General features: G+C 47.8%; 1 protein-coding gene across 1 annotated transcript; it reads left to right on the top strand.

Annotated features, from left to right (window-relative positions):
* Positions 1-8,790: 8,790 nt before the first annotated feature.
* Positions 8,791-16,917, top strand: SDS (serine dehydratase). The gene is made up of 8 exons (XM_017645063.3): positions 8,791-8,960; positions 11,487-11,641; positions 12,023-12,062; positions 12,311-12,450; positions 12,546-12,637; positions 13,404-13,631; positions 15,356-15,480; positions 16,213-16,917. The coding sequence occupies exons 2-8, from the start codon at positions 11,489-11,491 to the stop codon at positions 16,416-16,418; spliced, it is 984 nt and encodes a 327-aa protein (XP_017500552.1). The 5' UTR covers positions 8,791-8,960; positions 11,487-11,488; the 3' UTR covers positions 16,419-16,917.
* The last annotated feature ends 8,041 nt before the right edge of the window (positions 16,918-24,958 follow it).

Here is a 24,958-nt window from a genome sequence, read left to right as displayed (position 1 = left end):
ACAGCTGCTACCTGTCACATGAGAAAGGCATATTTTTGTCTGAAATACCTCATCTCTGATATATTACACCCAACTTAGGAGCCCAGTTATTTATTGTTCAAAGGAATGACTGACCATCCGTTCACTCAAATATTTATTGAATGCCTACTATATGTCAGGCCCTAGGACCATCAGCCTGAACCAAGGCAACACGCCGCTGCCCTCATAAAGCCCCGGGGGCCACTGCAGAGTGGTTCAAGTCAGTGCTGTCAGGTGCTGGCAGGAGGAGGTGGGGCAGGCTGTGGGCACCAAGAGCAGGTACCTCACTTGGCCCCAGCGGGCTGCAAAGGCTTCCTGGATGAGGGGAAGACTGAGCCGAGCCAGGAATCAGGGCACAAAGGAATGGGGCGCAAAGGTCTGGAACTGAAAAATGTGACGTGTTCCAGGAACAGAAAAGTGTCCAGTAGGACCAGACCAGAGAAGGTGTTGGGACTGGAGAAGAGGGCAGAGTGCACAGGGGTACCTGGGCCCATCCTGGGTCTAGACCTTAACCCACAGGTACTAGGGAGTCATGGAAGGCTGTAGGGAAGTGGTGTGAGCAGATTCACATCCTGTGTCTGGCATTAACTCACTGGATGAAGCTGAGCCAGTCACATCCACCCCTGGGCCTGTTTCTCTGTAGGTAAAATGTGAGGTAAAGTCCAGGAAAGACCTAGCAGCCCAGATGTTCTGTGCCCTTCTAGGACTGTGTGTATCCTCGCCCAGGTTTGATGATTAACTCCTGACTGCTTGGGGTCAAGTCAAACTGCTTGGCCATGATCCTTGATGAGAACTCTGGCAGCTTCATCCCCATCCTCACGTTAAACATACACCCATCCTTGTCAGATATTCTGTCCTGGACTGGGCACTGGGGACACAGGTGGTAAAACCCAGTTCATGCCCCAAAGTGACACCTGGCCTGGAGGGGAAAGGAAGATACCCAGTTCAGTGACAACTCTAATGTCCCCTAGGAAGTCAGAGAGCAGAAGATTCCCAGAGGGCAGCTAGGGGTAGGGTGGAATTAAGAAGGGCTTCCTGGAGGTGTTATGCCTTAGCACACAGCTCAGGCTTGACAAGAAACACAACACCACTGCATTTATTGCATGCCTAGTATATGCCAGCCCTTTTGTGTTGAAAAGCATATCTCAAAAGTTTTTTTAATAGTTGGATATTTATTTCTGTGCATTAGGGGAGATATATTTATATACATATATATGAGTGATATCAAACCTATCATTTCATGACTGTTGTTCCTTAGGAAGAAACTAAGGTAGGAATTAAAGTTTAAATGGCGTCTTTTACAAAATATTAAGTAGCAGCAGTAGTAGTAGTTTCTAGAATGAAAAGGTAGAATGCCTAGGAGTTAGAACACAGACCCTGGAGCCAGGCTCTGGTACAAACACCAGCTCTGCTGTTTACTGGCTATGCGATCTTGGGTAAGTTGCTTAACCTCTCTGTGCCTTGTTTCCACAACTGTAAGATGGAGATAAAATATCATTTCTCTGGTGGAGTTGATGTGAGGATCAAGTGAGTTAATATATGCAAAATATTCAGCACAGTAGTAGGTGCTCTCTCCTCATTGCTGTTGTGCTACAGTTATTATTACTATAACAGTATGCACAACAGTAGGGCAGAAATTACAAAGGTGGCACAGGCATGTCTGAGGTTTGGGAACATGACATCATTATATCATAGAACACTTACAGTAACAGGGGCAGTCAATATTGTAATAAAACCCTCTATTGTAAAATCAGATTTGGATCAGAAAGGCCAAGTCACTTTCCCAAAGTCACACAGCATTGGCAGAGCCAGAACTCAGGCCCAGAGGCAGGAGGCTCCAGAGCTCCAACTTGGAAGGGGAAGGGGTGAAGAAGCCAGGGTGGATGCCTCAGAGAGCAGGTGGGGCTGGAGAGGCAGGTCAGGTCACAGCCTGCCCCCTCCCAGAGCCACCTTCGTCAGCCATCCCCTGTCCCTGACACTTCAGGACACCAACACCCACCTGGCCAGTCCCTTGGATTATTTATTAAGCTTTGTTTCATCATCTTTGGCCCAGCTGACGTTCTTGTTCCCAGGGTGATGGAACTGTGTGGACAGGAGAGATGGAGGCTTGGACACAGGAACTGCGCCCTCTTGACTTACAGGTCTAACCCTGAACTGTGTGTCATGTGCTTTCCAAGTCACAGAGGCTCAGTTCCATTAAACAGGTGAAAGAAGCCAGGCTTGGGCAGGCAAGTAACCGACCTAGTTAGTGGATAAACTAGCTGGGATTCGGACCTGGGTCTTCTAACAATACAATACAATATCTGATCTGAATTCTCAGACTCTCCCACCCTTGCCAAGATGATGAATCATTCTAGAGCAGAGAGGGCCTCAAACTAGGGGCCACATCTCTGCTGGCTGGAGCTGACTCACTCTGTCCTCTGTAGAGGGACATGGCTCTCCATGTGCAGCTGTCCCCAGCTCTCCCTACTGCCTCCCCAACACCAAACAGTCCCCCGCCTGGCCCCTGGGGATATTTGAGTTTGAGACCCCTGTGCAGAGGAACTCTCCCTCTCCCCTCCTGCCCTTGAAAAGGAAAGGAGTCAGTTATCAAGGGAGAAGCTGAGGCACAGACAGGCTAAGTTTCTTGCTTCAGGTTGTTCAGCAAATAGACCACAGGACCAATCTTTAAAGGACCCCAAATCCAACCTGGATGTTCTAGTGCTGAGAGACTTACAAATTCTTAGCCATGATGGCTGAGCTGGAAGAATCTTCAAGGGCTATCTAATCCATCCTTTTTGTGGATGGGGAAACTGAGGCCCAGAGGGGGGGGAAAAAGGGTAGTTTAATATCTGTCTTCAAAGTCAAGGAAAATGCTGGTCCATGTGAACCAGACTTTCAGAATTAAGCCATTCATCTGTGTATTCAGCAAACATTACTCTAAACTACCAAAATCTAAGCCTTATGAAAGGAGAGATGGAGACAAATAAGATACATTCCCAGCCTTCAAGAGGGCCTTACAGAGGCCCTGTCAGTAGATAGATGCAATAGAGCATTACAGATGCAGCAACAGGAAAATGCAAATTAGAGCAACACTAACATGCCATTAAGAAAAAAAAGATCAAGTTGGCAAAAACTACTTTAAAGCATAAAAGCAATAAAAACCAGGGCTGGTGAGTATGAGGAAAAATAGGCATCCTCATATGTTGCTGGTGTGATCAGGAATTGCTACAGCCCTTTGAAAAATAGATCTGTCAAAATCGATTACAATTTTATAAATATTCCTCCCTTTAACCAAGAAATCTTAACTTGGGAGCTTTATTTTCTAAAATAAGAAGTACCAGAAGGCACAAATGTGGGTATGAGAATATTTATTAGAGTGCTGTTTAGAATAGAAAAAAAAAGAACCTGGAAGCTTGGATTCCCTTGAATTGGGAAATGGTTGAATAAGGTGATAATACACCTTCACTATGGAATATTATGCAGCCATCATGAAGAATAAATTAGATCTAAATCTGTTGACCCATAGACTTGCGCATGATGCTTTGTAAGTGAGAAAAGAAAAAAATGTACAAAGTGTAATGACTTTTTTTTTAATGAAATAACACAAACTGCCTGATATACTGGCCTATGACTGTATAAATACCGTAGGCTCATGGAGAACAATGCTGATAATATGGACTGTCCTAGGGTAACGGGAGGAGGTGGGCTGAAGGAGCACAGAGCAGGAGGCAGGGGGCCATAATGAAAATGTAATGATGGAAATGTCCCATGATCTGTACTGTCTGGTATGATAGCCACTCACCACCGGTGCTCGTGTAACTGAGGAACTGAATTGTGAGTTTTGCTTAATATTTACTGACTTAAATGTAAACAGCCACAGCAGGCCCGTGGCTACTGTATTGGAGGGAACTGGGCAGAGAATCTGTCCGGGAAGTAGTGTGGACCCAACATGGGAGGTGTTGTCGTCACTGGGGAAGGGGTGTTAGTAAATCCTTCCCCTTTGTGTAATGACTTCCCCACCCTGAATGACATGCAGAAACACAATTACTAAACAGGGAGGGCAAATACACGAAATGAACAGTGGGTCATTGTGGCAAACAGATGGGTGCAACTCAAAAAAATCCCAGGCCCCGAAAAGAGGAGCTTTGCAGTGGACACACCTCACAAACACAGCCTCTGCTAGGCAATGAGGGTCAGCATCAACAGGGACGTGGTGATGTCAGTTGATAAGACCCTAATGATAAGATGGGTATGGCGCTTCCTCTCGGTGGTCTACCTCCCAAAGCCCATAGCCCCAGCCTACTTGTGAGCAAAACATAAAATCCACGACCTGTGCTATTCAAACTGTCAAGGTCATTAAAAGCAGGGAAGGCTAAGAAACTCTCAAAGCCAAGAGGACCCTATGCAGGCATGATAGCTAAGCATATGTAATGCGGAGTCCTGGACAGGGCATGGGAACAGAAAAAGGAATTAGGGAAAAACTAAAGAAATCTGAACAAGTTATGGACTTCAGCGAATAATAACGGATCAATGTCGGTTCAATAAGTGTCACAAATGTCCCATGTTGATCTAAGTTGCTAAATACGGGGGAAACTGGAAATTCCCAGAAATTCTGGAATTCCTATATGCCCATACTCCAGAAATGTAGGAGAATTCTAGAAATTCTAAAAGAAAACGTTTTTTCTTTAGATCCCTACTTCCAATTCTGCAAAAGTAGTGGGAAAATAACAATACCTCTCCCCTGAGGATGCTGCAATAATGAGGCTTTTTAGCATTTTCATTAACATAGAGCTTAATTGACAAAAGTCCTATGTTTTAAAATTGAGAGAGAAACAGGCCCTCTTCTTGGATGTGGATATTGAGAAGCTGGCAGATGACAGAGAGAAGGCTGGGAAAGACATCGGCCGCAACTATTAGATAAAGAAGAGGTGATGAGTGGGAACCACCCAGGGATCACTCATAACAACGTTTTCCCTTTTGCCAGAGTTATTTGTCTGCATAATCAGGGGAAAGGCAGAGATGAAGCAAGTGTGATGAAGGAGGATTATTTGAGAACATGGACATGAATGAGGACCCAGGCCTGGAGAGTGGCCTCAGGTAAAGGGGACCAGGAGGGGTGGGAAGTCCTGAGCACCGAGAAGAAGACCAACAGTGACCATAATAGCAGTGGCTATTCTTTGAGCCCTTACGCCACACCCAGCGCTGGGCCGCCATTATCTCTAAGTCTTGCAATATACAATACATGTCATCGTCCCCATATCTCGGGACAGAAAACTGAAACTAAGGGATGTTAGGTGATGCGCCAGCCAAGGTCACAGAGTTGGGGGTCAGTTTTAGCCCAGGTCTGATGGGCTCAGGAGCTGGGGACCTTACCTCCTCAGGGGACTGGGGCTGGCTGTGCCAGCCAGGAAGGGCAAATAGAGGTGAAAGCTGTCTGTTCCTCCCCAAGCTGTGAAAACACCCGTCAGAGGACCCACCTCCCGCAGCCAAGGACGTGCTGAGCTGGCCATCCTGAGGGACACTTCCCGGGAGGCTGTGGTGTCACAGGCCAGCAGTCAGAGGTGACGGAGGCAACTTGCCCCAGGTTCTCCAGCCAGACTCCCGCCCCACGTCCCGCCCCATGTCCTGCCCTCACCTCCCTGCATGGGATAGTCCCGTGCCTTAGTTTGCCCATTTGATAAGTAGGGGAAGATAACTTTCACTTTCCTTCCCTACTTCTTAAGACCTTTCAAAGGAGGACTAGATGGGCTGGGAGAATCCTTGGGCCCCACCACCCAGAGCTAAATAAGGATGCAAATGCCACCTTGTGTACCAGAAATTGAAAATGGTCTTCACTAATTAAATACCCATGCTGGGCACTGTCCTTACACCAATTAGGTCATTAAGTCCTCATAACAAATCTAAGAGGTGGACACTATTATCAGTTAAAGAAACCGAGGCCCAGAGAGGTTAAATGACTTGGCCAATGTCATACAGCAAGTCAATGGCAAAAGTTGGGTTTGGACTGGGCCCGTCAGGGAAGTGGCTCCTTTGCTTTCTGGAAATGGACACACCTTGGATGCTAGAGTCACAGGCGTGGACCGATTCCCATGAGGTTTGTGCAGTGACAGCAGTCAGCCTTCCCCCAAGACCCTGCAACAGCTGACTGGTCAGAATGTCCCCAGGACACCAACACGCTACCAGGTCTGCTCCATTCGTTCCCCAGGGGAAACTTGGGGGGCCCCCTGCCCTCTTAGAGTCTCAGGTTGCCATCCATGTGACGGGACACAGAACCACACGCATACCCACACATGTACACACTTTTTACCTATTTAAAAATGAAGCTAACCTAGGTGAAGAAAGACAAATACCATATGGTTTCCCTTATTTGTGGAAGATAAAAACAAAGCAAAACAGAAGGAACAAAACAGCAACAGACTCACAGACACTGAGAAATGACTGGTGGTTACCAAGGGGGAGGGTGGGGCAAGTGCCGGGGGGAGGGAGACAGGGGTAAAGGGGCACAATAATTCTCAATCACAGTATAACTTGACCACAGTGTAACTGTTGAACCACTGTGATGTACATTTGAAACCACTGTAAGATTGTATATTAACAATACTTTAATTTTTTAAAAATGTGACTTGTACGGTATTTGAATTATATCTCAATAAAGCTGTTTAAAAAAACAAAATGAGGCAGCAAACACACAGACAGCAAAGGTCCATCAACTACAAGTGGATAATAAAATGGTGGTCTATCCATACAATGGAATACTATTCAGACATCAAAAGGAATAATCTACTGACCTTTTGCTACAATGTGGATGAACCTTAAAAACATGGCGCCAAGTGAAAGAAGCCAGACACGAAAGGCCACACGGCATATGACTACACTTTCATGAAGTGTCCAGAAGGAATAAATCCACAGTGACAGAAAGCTGACTGGTGGTTGCCAGGGCCTAGAGGAAGGGGTAAAAGAGGAGTGGCTGTCAATGGTGCAGGCTTTCTACTGGGTGTGACGAAAATGGTCTAAAACTGATACTCTGCAAATGGGTAAATTTTAGGATATGTGAATTAGATCTGAATAAAGTTATTATTTTAAAAAGGATATGTCCAGACAGGGTGTCAACAACAGTGGTATTCATTTTTGTCTTTTCCCCTCTTTTTGGTTCTTATATATGATTGAATCTTGAGTTGATGTTTTTCAAATCACCACAGTGATACATTTTTGTTGAAACAAATGAAACAGTACCGAGAGGTCTACAGAAAAATCATCTTGTTGCCACTGCTTGCAGTTCCCTACCCCCCAACCACAGCGCTGCTGCCTTGGAGTGGAGAGTAATCCATCATTGGCTAGCTGTCTTCCTTTAGGGCCAGCTCCCTGGCTGCGTGTGTGACCTCATGTGGAGACCGCATCGAAAGCCTAAATCTGGGACCTCTGAATGGGAACAGGCTGGGCCAGATGTCCCTCCCTGACCCCCACCTCTCCATCAGCCCTGTGTCCACAAAGAACTCAGAAATCCTGAGGTTGCCTCCCATCGCTGTCACCTGGCCAGTCTTGGGCAATGTTACTCCACCTTTGAGCCCATTTCTTCATCTTTGACATGGGACTCAAAATGCCCACTCACTTGGTTGGTTGAGGGTTAAGTGAAACATGAGAAGCACTTGGCATGAGACACTTGGGCAATATGCCAGCTGTATGCACTCAAATGCACACAGGGAGGCTTCGTGGATGCCCACTTCATTCCAGCTCTGCCACCCTGTATCCCCAAGCATGCCTGTGAAATTCCCCCTGGGTGGGTAAGGGGCTTGGGGGTGCCTGTGGAAGATCAGAGGGCCAGCAAGAGGGGACAGCTTGTCCCACAGAGAAGGACGGCTGTGTGGGCCGTTTGTGCCCTCACTGCCATCTGTCTCATTGATATTCTCCACCCAGCCAGCCAGACAAGAGAGCTTTGTTGAGGGGGCAAGGGTGAGAGCTGGCTGGGCCAGGGTGTGTGTGTGTGTGTGCACAGACCCCTGCACACGGCCAAGGACAGACAGAGCATGGGGCCGGGAGTGAGTTCAGATGCAAGAACTTCCAGTTCTGTGATGATGAGGATGCTGATGCTGATGATGGCCATGAACACTGACACTCACTCAATTTCCCGGCCCTGAACATACATTCATTATCCTGTCATCCAGTCCTAGGAGGAAGGCGTCATTATCACCCCCACTTAACACATGAGCAAAGAGAGGCTCTAGGAGGCCCAGGGCGGCACAGCTAGTTCATGACAGATCCAGGGTTTGAACCCTCCCGCACCTGGGTCTTACCCACAGTGCCATCTGCCCCTTTATGATAAGTCATAAAGAATGGCCAGGGAAAGTAGTAAAGAACTGTGGGTTGATTGCAGACTTGGGAGGCAGACTGCTGGGTTCAAATGCCAGCTCATCCTTCCCACTGTCTGTCCGCCTCAGCTTCCCTTTCTGTAAATGGTGATAATGATAGTACCCACTTCCTCCACTGGCTTGTTACTTGGGTGTTTACAGAGACTTTAAGTTCCCTCCCTCCAGCCCTCTCCCTGCAAGCGTCCCAATAGCCCTTTGGTCGCAGGTGTTGTCCCCATTTGCAAGTGAAGAAGCTGAGGATGGGAAGGATACCAGTGGGGAAGGGGAGGGACTTGGAAAGAGACCCCAGGAAGCTGCCAGAGGAAGAAGGCAGCCAGCTTCCCCATCCCCTGCTGGAAGCCCCCAGTGGCCAGAGGCCAGGGGGCGGGTCTGGGTGGAGGAGTGGCTGGTCCTGGGGCCCCATTGGCTGCCCAGAGGCACCAGGGGAATAAAGCCCAGACTGTAACCCCTGGCACAGTACAGAAGACAGTTTACCAATCCATCAACCCTCCAGCTGTTCATGGACTGCCTATCGAGTCTGTCCATATAGACTGTCTCCAGTTGGTCCCTCCCCCGTCCACTCTGTCCAGCCGGCCAGCTCCATCACCTTTGCCGGTAAGTGGCCCCATCCTCAGCCCCACCCCAGGACTGGAACACCCCAGGCCAGCTTCGGGTTCCCAGGGGAAGAGGGGGAGGTGGAAAGTGTCAGTTGAGCATAAAAACGCATGCTTGAAACCAAACTGGCTGGGTCCACTACGCCTCGGTTTCCCTATCTGTATAATGGGGATACTAATAGAACATTCCTCCCAAGGTTTTTGTAAGGGTAAAATGAAATTGTGCACTTAAGTGTCCAGCCCAGATACAACAGCTCATTTTATTGAGCACTTACTATGAGCCAGGTGAGGAGTGTCTTCTGACCATGGGGCAACAGGGGGGCAGACAGCAGCTTCCAGGGTGCCCTCCTTCCTCCATGCCCAGCGCAAAACTCTTTCTCTGATTTTCCTGAAGGCTCAGCTTCAGCAGGCCGCAGGGTGGGAAGGGCAGCGGGTGTGGCTTCCAGATGCTCACTTTCACAGGGCGCTGTGCCAGGGGGAACAGTGCCTATGGGGGGATCCCTGCCCCTCACCCAAAAGGCATCCCATGTGCATCTGGAGACAGGTGGCAGGAGCGTCTTCCCAAATCCACCTGAAAGAGGTCTTCATGTCAGTGCCTGAGGCCAGGGCTTGGCCACCTGCGCAAGACCCAGGCCTTGAAGGTCCAGTCCGCCAGAATGGAGGTGTCATGGTTCCAGGTGGCACCTCCATAAGCTGAAAGTTAATTCAGACAGGTGTGGGGGTGCCTCTGTTTTGGTTGCTTGTCTGGGAATTGTTTAATCCCTCCATATTTAAAGGGAGGTGCCCCTGTTTTGGAGTGCCTCAGTCTCTTTTATCAAGACATCTGGGGAAAAGTGATGTCTGCTCAGGTGCCCCTCCCAGGCCCTGCATGTCAGTTAATTCAGACATGGGGTACCCATATTTGGGGGGCACTGAGGCTGGTGGGGTGCTCAGGAACCCCACCTGCTACTTTTATGCTGACCCAGATATATCTGGCCCAATCTGGGAGAGGTGAGAGGGGATGCCTGAGCCAGGAGCGGCCCGATCAGGGGGCTGGGCCAGATGGTCATTGGACATGGGTGGGAGTGGGTGGAGGAGCCACCCTTGCCTGGCCTTCTGGGATGGTGGAGGAAATGGGGGGGTTAGATAGGCTGTTCACCAGCCACCCACTGACCAGTCTCAGCTCAGCCCAAGGTAGGGAGAATCAGTTTCCCCCGTAACCCAGCGGAAGAGGAGATGGGAAGACCATATGTGTATATGCATATGTGGCCACCTCAACTTCTTACTCACCCAGAGTCCACCCAGAAGGGGAGGCCTGAGCCATGCTCATGTGTCCTAGAGAAAGCCTGGATTCTAACCCTGCCTTCCCCAGGCACTAGCTGTGTGACCTTGGGCAAGTCGCATGAATATCCCAGTCCCTACTGCTGTGTAACAAACTACCCTAAGATGGAGTGACTTGAAACAACAGCAGTCATTTTATTGTTATCTGCCATGGTTCTGGGTTTGACTGGGCCCCACCAAGCAGCCCGCACAGGGGTGTCACATATGGCTGTAGTGTGACAACAGCTGGCTGGAGTCACCTCACAGTCATGTCCCACGTCCAGCACTTGACCTCTGCCATCGGTTGTCAGGTGAGTCACCTACATGTGGCCTCCCGTGCACACCTGTGCGTACTCCATCGTGCCAGCTGGGTTTGGGAGGGTGCTTCTCAAGAGAGACAGCCAGAGGGAGTCTGTGTCCCCCCCCAAGTCCCAGCTCTGGGAGCTGGGCTGCGCTGCGGCCAGCTCACACAGGCCCTCAAGAACAATTGTGCCCTTCCCTTCCCAGTGCCACATTCAATGATATCATGCTGGTAGCTTGAAATTGGCCTCGGTGAGGGCAGGTACCTCACGGAAGTACACACACTACAAATGAGGGCTTTCCTTTTCTTTGGAGAGCCCATAGTTAAACATTCACCAGCGCACCCAGGCTTGGAAGTTTGCGTCACTTCCGCTGCAGCCCCAGGCCCCGCCTCTCAGTGCGTGGGGGATGGGAACGGCTCCGGATGGCCATCCCAGAAAACACAATCTGAGCCCGTTTTCTCATGAGGAGAATGGGGTAAAAATGGTACCTCCTAGGATTCCTAAGAGGGCAAAGTGAATTAATATCTGTAAAACTTAAAACAGTGCCTAGCGCATGGTATTCATTTTATAAGTGCTTGTTAAATAATATAATAATGATTAGATTTTCTTTAATAATGAAAAGTTTTCCCTAACTGGGCACAGCTCTCCCCAGAGGCCCCTCACCCTGACCACTTTCCTCGATGTTTCCTGGAATGTTCTGTGCACATGGAAGCATATGGATTGTGTGTATGTGTGTGTTGGTATGTGTCCACATTTTTGCATAGGGAGGCTATACCTAATGTCCTCCCCCTGCTTTATCCACTTAACCAGGCCCTTGGGAAGTGAAGGAAGGAAGGGGTCGCCTGCAGGCCCACTGCCTGCCACATGGCAGTGGAGGCACCAGGGCCAGCTGTCCTGACCCTCTGTGTTTCCTTCCTTTCTCCCAGCAATGACGTCTGGAAAACCTCTGCATATGAAGACTCCCGTCCGGGACAGCATGACCCTGTCCAAAGTGGCGGGCACCAGCGTCTACCTCAAGATAGACAGCGCCCAACCCTCAGGCTCCTTCAAGATCCGGGGCATCGGACACCTCTGCCAGAGGGTACAGGATGGGCTCCGTGTCCCCTGGGCAAGGTGGTGGGGCAGTGCTGTGTGAAATCCCTGGAGTTCCCAGCTAGACCCTGACTCCCCACAAGCGCTGGGTGTCCACCACTGGTACCTCTGCTAGATAAGGTATGACCATCCAACAGAGCTCCCTCACGGGCTGGTGGCAGGGCCGTCGGGTGCCTGCCTCCTCTGCCCTTTCCTGAACTAGTCTCTGGGGAGGAAGATATCATCTGAGAGGCTGGGGCAGTACCAATTCCCTGTAAAGGAAGGAGGGGTCCGTGTAAGCTGGAATTTGGGGAAGATATTCCAGTGGGAGGGAAGAACTCAGAGGAAGACTGGGAGGTGGGACTGACCCTCTCCCAACTTGTCTCCATAGTGGGCTGAGCGAGGCTGTGAACATTTCGTTTGCTCCTCAGGTAAGTGGCCTGCACGCCTCCTCCCGTCCTCTGCCCTGTGTCCCAGAGCAGGTGCTCCTCCTCTCTGGGCCCTGCTTTTCCCAGCGATGAGCCATTGCAAACCTCTGTGGCTGCCCCTGTTGGGAATTGCAGAGGGAGGCGAGCAGTCCCCCAGGGGGACTCGGAGTCCCCGGGTCGGGGTGAGCAGTCTGGGATGGGCTCCCAGGCCCTCCCCGCCCTGACGTACTTTCCACCCCCAACCCCGGCAGCTGGCAACGCAGGCATGGCGGCCGCCTATGCTGCCAGGAAGCTGGGCATCCCCGCCACCATCGTCGTGCCTAATACCACACCCGCCCTCACCATCAAGCGGCTTAAGAATGAGGGTGCCATGGTCAGGGTGGTTGGTGAGGTGAGTACTACCCTGGGTCAGGGCCACAGAGGGCACCGTGGGAGGGCAGGGTCTCCCGGCCCCTCACACCCTCCTGCCTCCCTATGGTCTTGCAGATGTTGGATGAGGCCTTCGAACTGGCCAAGGCCCTGGCAAAGAACAACCCAGGCTGGGTCTACATCCCTCCCTTTGACGACCCCCTCATCTGGTATGTGGAGCCCAGTGTCACCTGGTGTGAGTGGCATCCACCCCTACACCACTGGAAGAGCCCCAGCCACAATACACATGGTCACCCCATTGTGCACAGAAGTTGTACATGTGTGTGTGCCCACCGTCATGGAGAAGCACACACAGGTGTGACAGCACGTGCACGCACATGTGCACCAACATCCATTCTCCATGGCTGTGAGCAAACACGAGCTCAGACACACTGGTATCTGCACCTGGGGCCCCCAGGAAGCAGACCCCATGACAAAATATTTCTGGGAAAGCAGCTTGCCTGGCAGGTGACTCATTAGAGGAGAGAGAAAGTGAGCCGAGGAAGGAAGGAAGCCAATAACGGGCTCTAACGGGCAGGTGACCACTGTGGGCAGCTGGAGCTCGATCTCTTGGGGGCCCCTGGGAACTGGCATGGAACACGAACCAGAGTTCCGCACCCATGGGAGAGGATGCTAGTGAGTTTATACACCAACTCCCACAGTCCTTAGCTCCCAGTCACTGGTGGAGGGCAGCTCACAGGGGGTGTCAGTTGGCACTGCCAGTTGCCACATCGGGAGGCAGCTCTAGTGGCCAGAGAACAGATGCAGATGCTGGTGGCTGGGATCAGGATGCAGCTGGGAAGCAGAGGACTAGCCCAAGCCCACCAGTTGCTGGGATGAGGACAAGTGCAGAGGGCAAGTGGGAGCTCCAAGACCCCTGCCTGGGGTCTCCAGGGAGCCCAGCCCTGACCAGCCACCCTCTGCCTCACCCTCCAGGGAAGGCCACACTTCCATCGTGAAAGAGCTTCAGGAGACGCTGAGTGAAAAGCCGGGGGCCATCGCACTGTCGGTGGGCGGTGGGGGCCTGTTGTGCGGAGTGGTCCAGGGGCTGCAGGAGGTGGGCTGGGGGGACGTGCCTGTCATCGCCATGGAGACCATGGGAGCCCACAGCTTCCACGTTTCCACCATTGCCGGCAAACTCGTCTCCCTGCCCCAGACTACCAGGTGAGCAGCCAGGGATGCCCTGTGGGGTGTTCAGCAGGCCTTCGGGAGCCCCCCACCAGGAACTGACTTAAAGGTAGATCCCAGTATGTCCTGTTTTACAGGTGATGAAACTGAGGCTTTGGACACTTGCCCAGGGTCACACATCCACTGAGTGGTACTGCTGGGGCTGAACCCAAGGCTGTGTGACTGTACCATGGATGTCACACCTCCTCACACGAAACATGTAATACTAATCATTTGCTGAGTTCTTCTGTGGCAGGGTTTTACACACCTCATTAATTTGCCAACCATTTACTGAACCCCAAATATGGGCAAGATACTGTCTGATCCTGGGAGTGAATAAACACAGGTCCTGCTCCCCAGGAGTTCATATCTCAGCCCCAAACCTTTGACAGATGGTGTTTAATTAGGATCAGGTTTGGCCACACTATAAGGGAGCCCAAAATAACAGTGACTTAAACAAGGTTGAACTTTATTTCCTCTCTTACATTAAAAAAAAAATAAAGTCCACAGGTACAGTCCAGGGGCAGCTGCATGAAGCAGGGGCCCAGTTTCCTTGAATTTGTTCATCATCTTTATGATGTAGCCTTATGGCCCCAAATAGCTGCTTAAGTGCCAAGTATCACACCTACACTCCATCTGGCAAGAGGAAGAAACAAGGTCAGAAGCTATGCCCCTCTCCATAAAGACATGTACGGTGTTTCCACTTACCTGTCATTGGCCAGAACCTAGGCACATGGCCACCTCTACTGCAAGGGAGGCTGAGAAATCCAGGCATCCCGGTGTGTAGCTGTAGTAGATGTTGGGTAGACAATTCTCTCCACGGACAGGGAAGACCAGGTCCAGGTAAGAACTTCTGGATTCCTGAGCCTAGCACTGCAGAGTTATCTTATTGGCCTCTGATCCCACACTATTGGGATTGAAGAAATAGTTGCTGAGCACCTACTATGAGCCCCATGCTGGGCTAAAGGCTGAGGTGGTCCAGGACCCAAGACACTTAGGAGCAAGTGGTGGAGATGAGCCCAGAAGGCTGGGGACAAAGTCAACACGTTGATTCCCAGCACAGGTCCTGGTGTTACACAGATTCTGCTTGTAATGCCGGCACAGCCACTCCCTAGGTATGTGACCTCGGGCAAGCGACCACACACTTTCTGCCTCAGTTTTCCCTGCTATAAAATCCAGCCACTTAGCGGCAAAAATTGTGAGAAATAATGCTCCTGAAGTGCTTGGCACCTAATACTTTCTCAAGAAGTAGTCACTAGGTGCATGCTATGGGGAGGATCACTTGCGAATTCCACTTGGGGCCACAGGACTGAGTGCTCTCCCTGGAGGACGGCTGGAGGAGGTGGCCTTAATCTTGAGTCTTGCAAGAAGGGGCAGATTTGGGCAGGCAGAGCACTACTGCTCAGCTAAGAAAGGGTTAAGCAGGTGGAGGTGACAACTTGGAACAAAGGCTGCAAGTCCTTTCAGGGGCTGCAAGGAGGCCTTCCTGAGATGATGTTGAACAGAAAATGATGCTGGTTACCCCCATTTGCATAATCTGTGCCTTATGAGAAGCCCCCACTCTTCTGGGGGAGCACTGGGACTTTCAGTGCAGTACAGCTGCAGAGCCCCGTGCCTGGCCGGGGACCCAGGCCCCTCCTCCCTCTCATGGATCGCTGCCTCCCGCCTCTCCCCTGTCCGTTTCTCCCACTCCCACCCTCTTCTCCATCCCCCTTCCCCAGTGTTGCCAAGGCCCTGTGTGTGAAGACCGTGGCGGCTCAGACCATGAAGCTGTTTCGGGAACACCCCATTTTCTCTGAAGTTGTTTCAGACCAGGAGGCTGTGGCCGCCACTGAGAAGTTTGTGGGTATGTGCCAAGTCCTTTCAACACCCAACCTGCTGGTTCAGGAACTAAGTGCCTGTCCATTTGGTCTGCCAAGGGATTCCATTCACTGCAAATTTTCCTCACAGTTCCATCTCCCATCCCTTCCTATAACTTCCCATTTATGAAAGAGAATACAATGCAGAGGTAGAAATAGAAAGGCCAAAGCCACAAATGAAGAAATAAGCCTGATAACCATGACAGCATGGAAAATTAACTGAGTATTTTAAATATTGGCTCTGAGCTTCCTGGTAGCCAAGGTAAAAAAAAAAAAAAAAAGGAACATATGATCCTCAGCATTGAGTTCCGAACTGAGTCTGAAACAAGGTTGGACTCCTTCTGGGTTCAGCTTAGGATAGGAGTAGCAAACACACACACACACACAGCACTTATGCTGCCACTTAATTGTCCTGTCCCAGCAGTCTGGCTCATCAGCCATGGCACTCTTGCCCAGATGATGCCTCAGAATCCTTCATAACACAGTGCTCAGTGAATTAGTCATTTTATCAGTGTTAGCACTCATGATGAAACCTAGCCCTGACTCAGGGCTTGGAAGGCCAATCTAGGGTGCTGTCTAGGAGGTTTGGTCCAGGACTTGACTCTGTAATCAGGGCTGGTTGGCTTGGTTCATTATATACAAGCTTACCAATGGCCCAATAGTTCCCTTGCACCCTAAAGAGCTCAGAACCCACCCTCATCAGCCCCCTCCTCTGGCAGATGATGAGAAGATCCTGGTAGAGCCTGCCTGTGGGGCAGCCCTGGCCGCCGTCTACAGCCATGTGGTTCCGAAGCTGCAGGGAGAGGGGAAGCTCCGCACCCCGCTGTCCTCCCTCGTGGTCATTGTCTGCGGGGGCAGCAACATCAGCTTGGCGCAGCTGCAGGCCCTCAAGGAGCAGCTGGGCATGAACGGGCTGCCCGAGTGAGGGGTGAAGGCGCTGGCCTGCTTGTCCCCCTCCCCTACCCAGAGAGCCCTGGAGGGGCTGGAGGTTCAGCAAGTGCCTTGGTGTAAATATGCTTGCCTGGCTGTGAGCCTGTGGCCTGGGCTGGCCAATTACTTTCTTGCTCCCATGAGTCCACTGTGCGGAGAGGCCCGAGCTCTGAGGTGGAGCCAGGAGGTCAGCAGCCAGCAAAGCTATGAACTGAACTTCTTTGGTATCTGTGTGATGGTGCTATGGCCACCCCTGCCGGGTGACAACCCCCCACATGTAACACACCAGGTCCCCAGAGCAGGTGGAAGGGATGATAGCAGGATGGGCCTCCTCAGAGTGGTGCCCCAACCTGGGAAGAGGGAGAGGATCACAATCCAGGGTTAAGGAGCCATCTTGTCCTTCTCCCAGGAGACCCAGTTATACTCTTACTTATTTTTCTAATGTACAAATTTTTTCATTGCAAAAGAAAAACATATGTTTATGAAATTAAGAAGTTTCTCTATCGTGTCTGTTTTCTATTCCTCCTTCCCCTCCTTCCATCCAACCAGGGCTGCTACGGGCCCTCTCAACAGTAATCACCCCACATGGAGGCCAGGGCCTTGATTCCAGCTGGGCTTGTGTGCTGCCAGGCTGGAAGGAGAGCAAAGAGGAACTGACCATGAAGGTCTGGCCGGGCAGGGGGTTGGGGGTGGACAAGGGCTGCCTCCACTGGAAGCCAAACCAGCTGGGGAGGCTGACCCCATTCTGACAGGAATTCCTTCCTGGTAACAATGATTTTCTCACAGAACCAGTGGAAGTATAGGACTGAGGCCACCATCCCGGGGTGTGTGCAAGCGACACCAGACACCCATCTCAGGGACAGGGAAGGAGTGGACTTAAAGTGAATTTCATACAAACCCTCTTGAAACATGAAACCCTCTTCCAAGGAGAGCACATGCTGAAGGCAGCATATAAAACAGAGGAGGACCTGCAAGAACTGCAGAGAGGTCTGGAAGGGAGCACCCCTGCACTCAGGAATGTCCTGCACCACCTATAGCAGCCCCCAGGGCACTTTATTGGATCCCCAAGTTCAAAGTTTGGGACCACTCAAACCCTCAGGATAACTACCACACAGGTATGCATAAGCATGCAGAGTCCCCACCCACCCCGACAAAGAGCCGGGCCTGTGAGATTTCAGGGGGAGAATGGAAAACCCACCCCAAACCTGCCCTGGCCACAGGCGATACTATCTACTGATTTCCAGCCAGGAGGGGCAGCACATGTACATTAAAACCTAGGGGATGGACATTGGATTAAAGATGGCAGCTTGGGAGGTGAGACAGAGACCTCCTCCTAAAACCACATAATATGAAAATATAATTAGTACAACTAATCCTGAAAGAGCAACAGGAAAGAAGACTGCACTAGACTGCATATACCTGGAGAAAAGAGCAGACCTCATGGAACAGGGTAACATACCAAAGCTGTGACCCAGCAGGAACCAAGCCCTTCCCCCACCGCAGCTCACCAGGCGGGAGGAAGAGAAACAGAGCGGGGAGGGAGTGGAGGCCTGGGACTGCTGAACACCTAGCCCTGGAGATCTGCTCTGGGAGCAGGAACCTACATTGCATGGTGCTCTGGTGAGTGGGGTTGGAAAGCTAAGACAGGCGGAATACCTGGAGAGACGGAGATTCCAGCTGCTTGTGGAAAACAGGAATTTATATCTGGCTGATGTGGGTGGGCAGTCTGAGAGACTTCCTAACAGCGAGAGGGCTGCTAATGGAGCAAGGATTTCACAGATCTTACTGCTCAGGAGAAAGGACAGGTAGACAAAACTGTCCAGGTGCACTCTGCCCAGCAGGTTGGGAACTTAAAAACGACCTTCAGGTGCTCTATCCCCCTGGCTGGCTACGCAGTTCCAAAGCCCCCCCACCATGATATGCAGCCTGCTGTGTCTTCCTCCTGGCTAGCCTGTACCTGGCTCACAAACCGGCAGCCCCTGCCCTGGCATCAGGCCAGCAATAGGGAAACCCTGCCTACGGCAGCTACAAACATAAAGCATAGAAGCTTACACCTGTGTGTTCAGCCCACTGGTTCTGGCACTGGAGACAGGCATAGCAGCCGGGAAGCAGGAAACAGCTCTTTCCTCCCCCGCAGGCACCAGCACCACTACCCTGCAACCCCGACATCACTCCAGGGGCTGAGCAGCTCCAGGGAGTAGAACTTCTGGGTGCTAGAAGGCACCACATACAAATATGAAATGTCAAAGGAACCTGGTTCAAAGCAAAATCTCAACACCAGAAAAAGGACTGAGTGAGACCGAATTAATAAATCTTCCTGAAAGAGATTTCAAAATAAAAATCATAAATATGCTCATGGAGGTACACAAAAATATTCAAGAACTCAGGAACAAATTTAGTATGGAGACCCAATCATTGAGGACCACAATGGAGGGTATTAAAAGCAGATTAGATACAGTAGAGGAGACAATAATGAAATAGAACCTAGGGAAGAGGAATACAAAGAAGCTGAGGCACAGAGAGAAAAAAGGATCTCTCAGAATGAAAGAATACTGAGAGAACTGTGTGACCAATCCAAATGGAACAATATTCATATTATAGGAGTACCAGAAGAAGAAGAAGAGAGAAAAAGGGATAGAAAGTGTCTTTGAGGAAGTAATTGCTGAAAACTTCCCCAATCTGGGAAAGGAGATAGTCTCTCAGGCCATGGAGGTGCACGGATCTCCCAACACAAGGGACCCAAGGAAGACAACACCAAGACATATAGTAATTAAAATGGCAAAGATCAAGGATAAGGACAGACTATTAAAAGCAGCCAGAGAGAGAAATAAGATCACATACAAAGGAAAACCCATCAGGCTATCATCAGACTTCTCAGCAGAAACCTTACAGGCCAGAAAGGAGTGGCATGATGTATTTAATGCAATGAAGCAGAAGGGCCTCAAACCAAGATTACTTTATCTGGCAGGGTTATCATTTAAATTTGAAGGAGGGATTAAACAATTTCCAGATAAGCAAAAGCTGAGAGCATTTAGCTCCCACAAATCATCTCTACAGTGTAATTTGGAGGGACTGCTATAGAAGGAAGTGTTCCTAAGGTTAAATAGCTGTCACCAGAGGTAATAAAAAGGGATAGACAAAGAGTACAGAATATAATACCTAATAAATAAGAATGGAGGAGGAAAAAAGGGAGGGGGGGAAAGAACCTTTAGATTGTGTTTGCAATAGCATACTAAGTGAGTTAAGTTAGACTCATAGATAGTAAGGAAGTTACCCTTGAACCTTTGGTAACCATGAATCTAAAGCCTGCAATGGCAATAAGTACATACCTATTGATAATCACCTAAATGTAAACTGACTGAATGCACCAATCAAAAGACATAGAGTCACTGAATGGATAAAAAAAACAAGACCCAACTATATGCTCCCTACAAGAGACTCACTTCAAACCCAAATTCATACACAGACTAAAAGTGAAGGGATGGAAAAAGATACTTCATGCAACTAAGAGGGAGAAAAAAGCAGGTGTTGCAGTACTTGTATCAGACAAAATAGAAGTTAAAACAAAGAAAGTCACAAGAGACAAAGACAGACATTACATAATGATAAAGGGGTCAATCCAACAAGAGGATATAACCATTATAAATATCTATGCACCCAACACAGGAGCACCTACATATGTGAAACAAATACTAACAATTAAAAGGGGAATAGAATACAATGCATTCATTCTAGGAGACTTCAACACTCCACTCACTCCAAAGAACACATCAACCAGACAGAAAATAAGTAAGGAGACAGAGGCATTAAACAACACATTAGAACAGATGGACCTAACAGACATCTACAGAACTCTACACCCAAAAGCAGCAGGATACACATTCTTCTCAAGTGCACATGGAACATTTTCAAGAATAGATCATATACTAGGCCATAAAAAAAGAGCCTCAGTAAATTCAAAAAAATTGAAATTGTACCATGCAGCTTCTCAGACCACAAAGGTATGAAACTAGAGACAAATTAGGCAAAGAAAACAAAAAAGCCCACAAACACATGGAGGCTTAAGAACATGGTCCTAAATAACCAATGGATCAATGACCAATAAAAACAGAGACAAAGCAATATATGGAGACAAATTACAATAACAGTTCAACAACACAAAATCTGTGGGACACAATGAAGGCGGTGCCAAGAGGGAAGTATATTGCAATACAGGCCTACCTCAGGAAAGAAGAACAATCCCATATGAACAGTCTAAACTCAAAATTAACAAAACTAGAAAAAGAAGAACGAATGAGGCCCAAAGTCAATAGAAGGAGGGACATAATAAAGATTAGAGCAGAAATAAATAAAATCAAGAAGAATAAAACAATAGAATCAATGAAAGCAGGAGCTGGTTCTTCAAAAAAATTAACAAAATAGATAAACCCCTAGCCAGACTTATGAAGAAAAAAAGGGAGTGTACACACATAAACAGAATCAGAAATGAGAAAGAAAAAATCACTACAGACACCTCAGAAATACAAAGAATTATTAGAGAATACTATGAAAAATTATATGCTAACAAACTGGATAACCTAGAAGAAATGGATAACTTTCTAGAAAAATACAACCTTCCAAGGCTAACCCAGAAAGAAACAGAAAATATGAATAGACCAATTTCTAGCAACAAAATTGAATGGGTAATCAAAATATTACCTAAGAACAAAACGCCTGTACCAGATGGCTTCACTGCTGAATTTTACCAAACATTTAGTGAAGATCTAATACCCATCCTCCCTAAAGTTTTCCAAAAAGTAGAAGAGAAAGGAATACTTCCAAACTCATTCTATGAGGACAGCATCACCCTAATACCAAAACCAAGCAAAGACAGCACAAAAAAAAGAAAATTACACACCAATGTCCCTGATAAAGATAGATGCAAAAATACTCAACAAAATGTTAGCAAACCGAATTAAAAAATACATCAAAAAGATCATCCATTATGAACAAGTAGGACTTATTCCAGGGATGCAAGGATGGTATAATATTAGAAAATCCATCAACATCATCCACCACATCAACAAAAAGAAGGACAAAAACCACATGATCATCTCCATAGATGCCGAAAAAGCATTCGACAAAATTCGACATCCACTCATGATAAAAATTCTCAACAAAATGGGTATAGAGGGCAAGTACCTCAACATAATAGAGGCCATATATGACAAACCCACAGCCAACAACATACTTAACAGTGAGAAGCTTTTGAAAGCCTTTGATTAAGATCAGGAACAAGACAAGGATGCCCACTTTCTCCACTTTTATTCAACATGGTTCTGGAGATCCTCACCACGGCAATCAGACAACACAAAGAAATAAAAAGCATCCAGATTGGTAAAGAAGAAGTTAAACTGTCACTGTTTGCAGATGACATGATATTGTATATAAAAAACCCTAAAGAAGCCACTCCAAAACTACTAGATCTAATATTTGAATTCAGCAAAGTTGCAGGATACAAAATTAACACACAGAAATCTGTTGAACTCCTATACACTAATGATGAACTAACAGAAAGAGAAATCAGGAAAACAAGTCCATTCACAATTGCATCAAAAAGAATAAAATACCTAGGAATAAGCCTAATGAAGGAAGTGAAAGACCTATACGCTGAAAACTACAAGACACTCATGAGAGAAATTAAAGAAGATACCAATAAATGAAAACACATCCCATGCTCAAGAGTAGGAAGAATTAATATTGTCAAAATGGCCATCCTGTCTAAAGCAATCTACAGATTCAATGCAATCCCTACCAAAATGCCAACAGCATTCTTCAGCAAACTAGAGAAAATAATTCTAAAATTTATATAGAACCACAAAAGACCCCAAATAGCCAAAGCAATCCTGAGAAGGAAGAATAAAGCTGGGGGGCTTAAACTCCACAACTTCAAGCTCTACTACAAAGCCACAGTAATCAAGACAATTTGGTACTGACACAAGAACAGATCCATAGACCAATGGAACGGACTAGAGAGCCCAGATATAAACCCAAGTATATATGGTCAATGAATATGCGATAAAGGAACCACGGACATACAATGGGGAAATGACAGCCTCTTCAACAACTGGTATTGGCAAAACTGGACAGCTACATGCAAGAGAATGAAACTGGATTATTGTCTAACCCCATACACAAAAGTAAACTCGAAATGGATCAAAGACCTGAATGTAAGTCATGAAACCATAAAACTCTTAGAAGATAACATAGGCAAAAATCTCCCAAATATAAACATTAGCAACTTTTTGGCATCTCCTCGAGCAAGGGAAACAAAAGCAAAAATGAACACATGGGACTACATCAAACTTAAAAGCTTCTGTACAGTATGGGAGAATATATTCGTAAATGACAGATCCGATAAAGGGTTGACATCCAAAATATATAAAGAGCTCATGCACCTCAACAAACAAAAAGCGAATAATCCAATTAAAAAATGGGCAGAGGAGCTGAACAGACAGTTCTCCAAAGAAGAAATTCAGATGGCCAACAGACATATGAAAAGATGCTCCACATCGCTAGTCATCAGAGAAATGCAAATTAAAACCACAGTGAGATATCACCTCACACCAGTAAGGATGGCCACCATCCAAAAGACAAAAAACAACAAATGTTGGCGAGGATGTGGAGAAAGGGGAACCCTCCTACCCTGCTGGTGGGAAAGTAAATTAGTTCAACCATTGTGGAAAGCAGTATGGGTTCCTCAAAAAGCTCAAAATAGAAATACCATTTGACCCAGGAATTCCACTCTTAGGAATTTACCCTAAGAATGCAGCAGCCCAGTTTGAAAAAGACAGATGCACCCCTATGTTTATCGCAGCACTATTTACAATAGCCAAGAAATGGAAGCAACCTAAGTGTCCATCAGTAGATGAATGGATAAAGAAGATGTGGTACATAGACACAGTGGAATATTATTCAGCCATAAGAAGAAAACAAATCCTACCATTCGCAACAACATGGCTGGAGCTAGAGGGTATTATGCTCTGTGAAATAAGCCGGGCAGAGAAAGACAAGTACCAAATGATTTCACTCATATGTGGAATATAAGAACAAAGGAAAAACTGAAGGAACAAATCAGCAGCAGAATCACAGAAGCCAAGAAAGGACTAACAGTTACAAAAGAGAAAGGGACTGGGGAGGATGGGTGGGAAGGGAGGGAGAAGGGTGGGGAGGAAGAAAGGGGGCCTTACAATTAGCATGTATAATGTGGGCGGGGGGGCACAAGGAGGGCTGTGCAACACAGAGAAGATAAGTAGTGATTTTACAGCATCTTAGTACGCTGATGGACAGTGACTAATGGGGTATGTGGGGGGGAACTTGGTGAAGGGGGGAGTCTAGTAAACACAATGTTCCTCATGTAATTGTAGACTAATGATACCAAAATAAAAATTAAAAAAAAAACAACTTCTGTACAGCAAAAGACACCATCAACAGAACAAAAAGGCATCCTATAGTATGGGAGAATATATTTGTAAACGACATATCCGACAAGGGGTTAACATCCAAAATATATAAAGAACTCACATGCCTCAACACCCAGAAGCAAATAACCTGATTAAAAAATGGGTGGAGGATATGAACAGACACTTCTCCAAAGAAGAAATTCAGATGACCAACAGTTACATGAAAAGATGCTCCACATCACTAATTATCAGGAAAATGCAAATAAAAACCACAATGAGATATCACCTCACACCAGTTAGGATGGCCAGTATTGAAGAGACTAAGAACAAAAAATGCTGGCAAGGATGTGGAGAAAGGGGAACCCTCCTACACTGCTGGTGGGAATGTAAGCTAGTTCAACCATTGTGGAAAGCAATATGGAAGTTCCTCAAAAAACTGAAAACAGAAATACTATTTGACCCAGGAATTCCACTCCTACAAGTTTACCCAAAGAATATAATTTCTCAGATTCAAAGACATATGCACCCCTATGTTTACTGCAGCACTCTTTACAATAGCTGAGATATGGAAGCAACCTAAGTGTCCATCAGTAGATGAATGGATAAAAAAGATGTGGTACATATACACAATGGAATACTACTCAGCCATAAGAAGGAAACAAATTCTGCAATTTGCAACAACATGGATGGAGCTGGAGGATATTATACTCAATGAAATAAGCCAGGCAGAGAAAGACAAGTACCAAATGATTTCACTCATCTGTGGAGTATAACAATGAAGCAAAACTGAAGGAACAAAACAGCAACAGACTCACAGACTCCAAGAAGGGAGTAGTGGTTACCAGAGGGAAGGGGTGGGGGAGGGAGAAGGGGATTCAGGGGTATTATGATTGGCATACATGGTGTGGTGGGGATCAGGGGGAATACAGTGTAGCACAGAGAAGGCAAATAGTGACTCTGTGGCATCTTACTACACTGATGGGCAGTAACTGCAATGGGGTATGGTGGGGGACACAATAACAGGAGTGAATGTAGTAATGTTTTTTCATGTGAAACCTTCATAAGAGTGTATATCAATAACACCTTAATAAAG

Source organism: Manis javanica, chromosome 15 (genome assembly GCF_040802235.1).
Source record: "Manis javanica isolate MJ-LG chromosome 15, MJ_LKY, whole genome shotgun sequence".
Lineage (NCBI taxonomy): Eukaryota > Metazoa > Chordata > Mammalia > Pholidota > Manidae > Manis > Manis javanica.
This window is presented reverse-complemented; position numbering and strand designations above follow the sequence as displayed.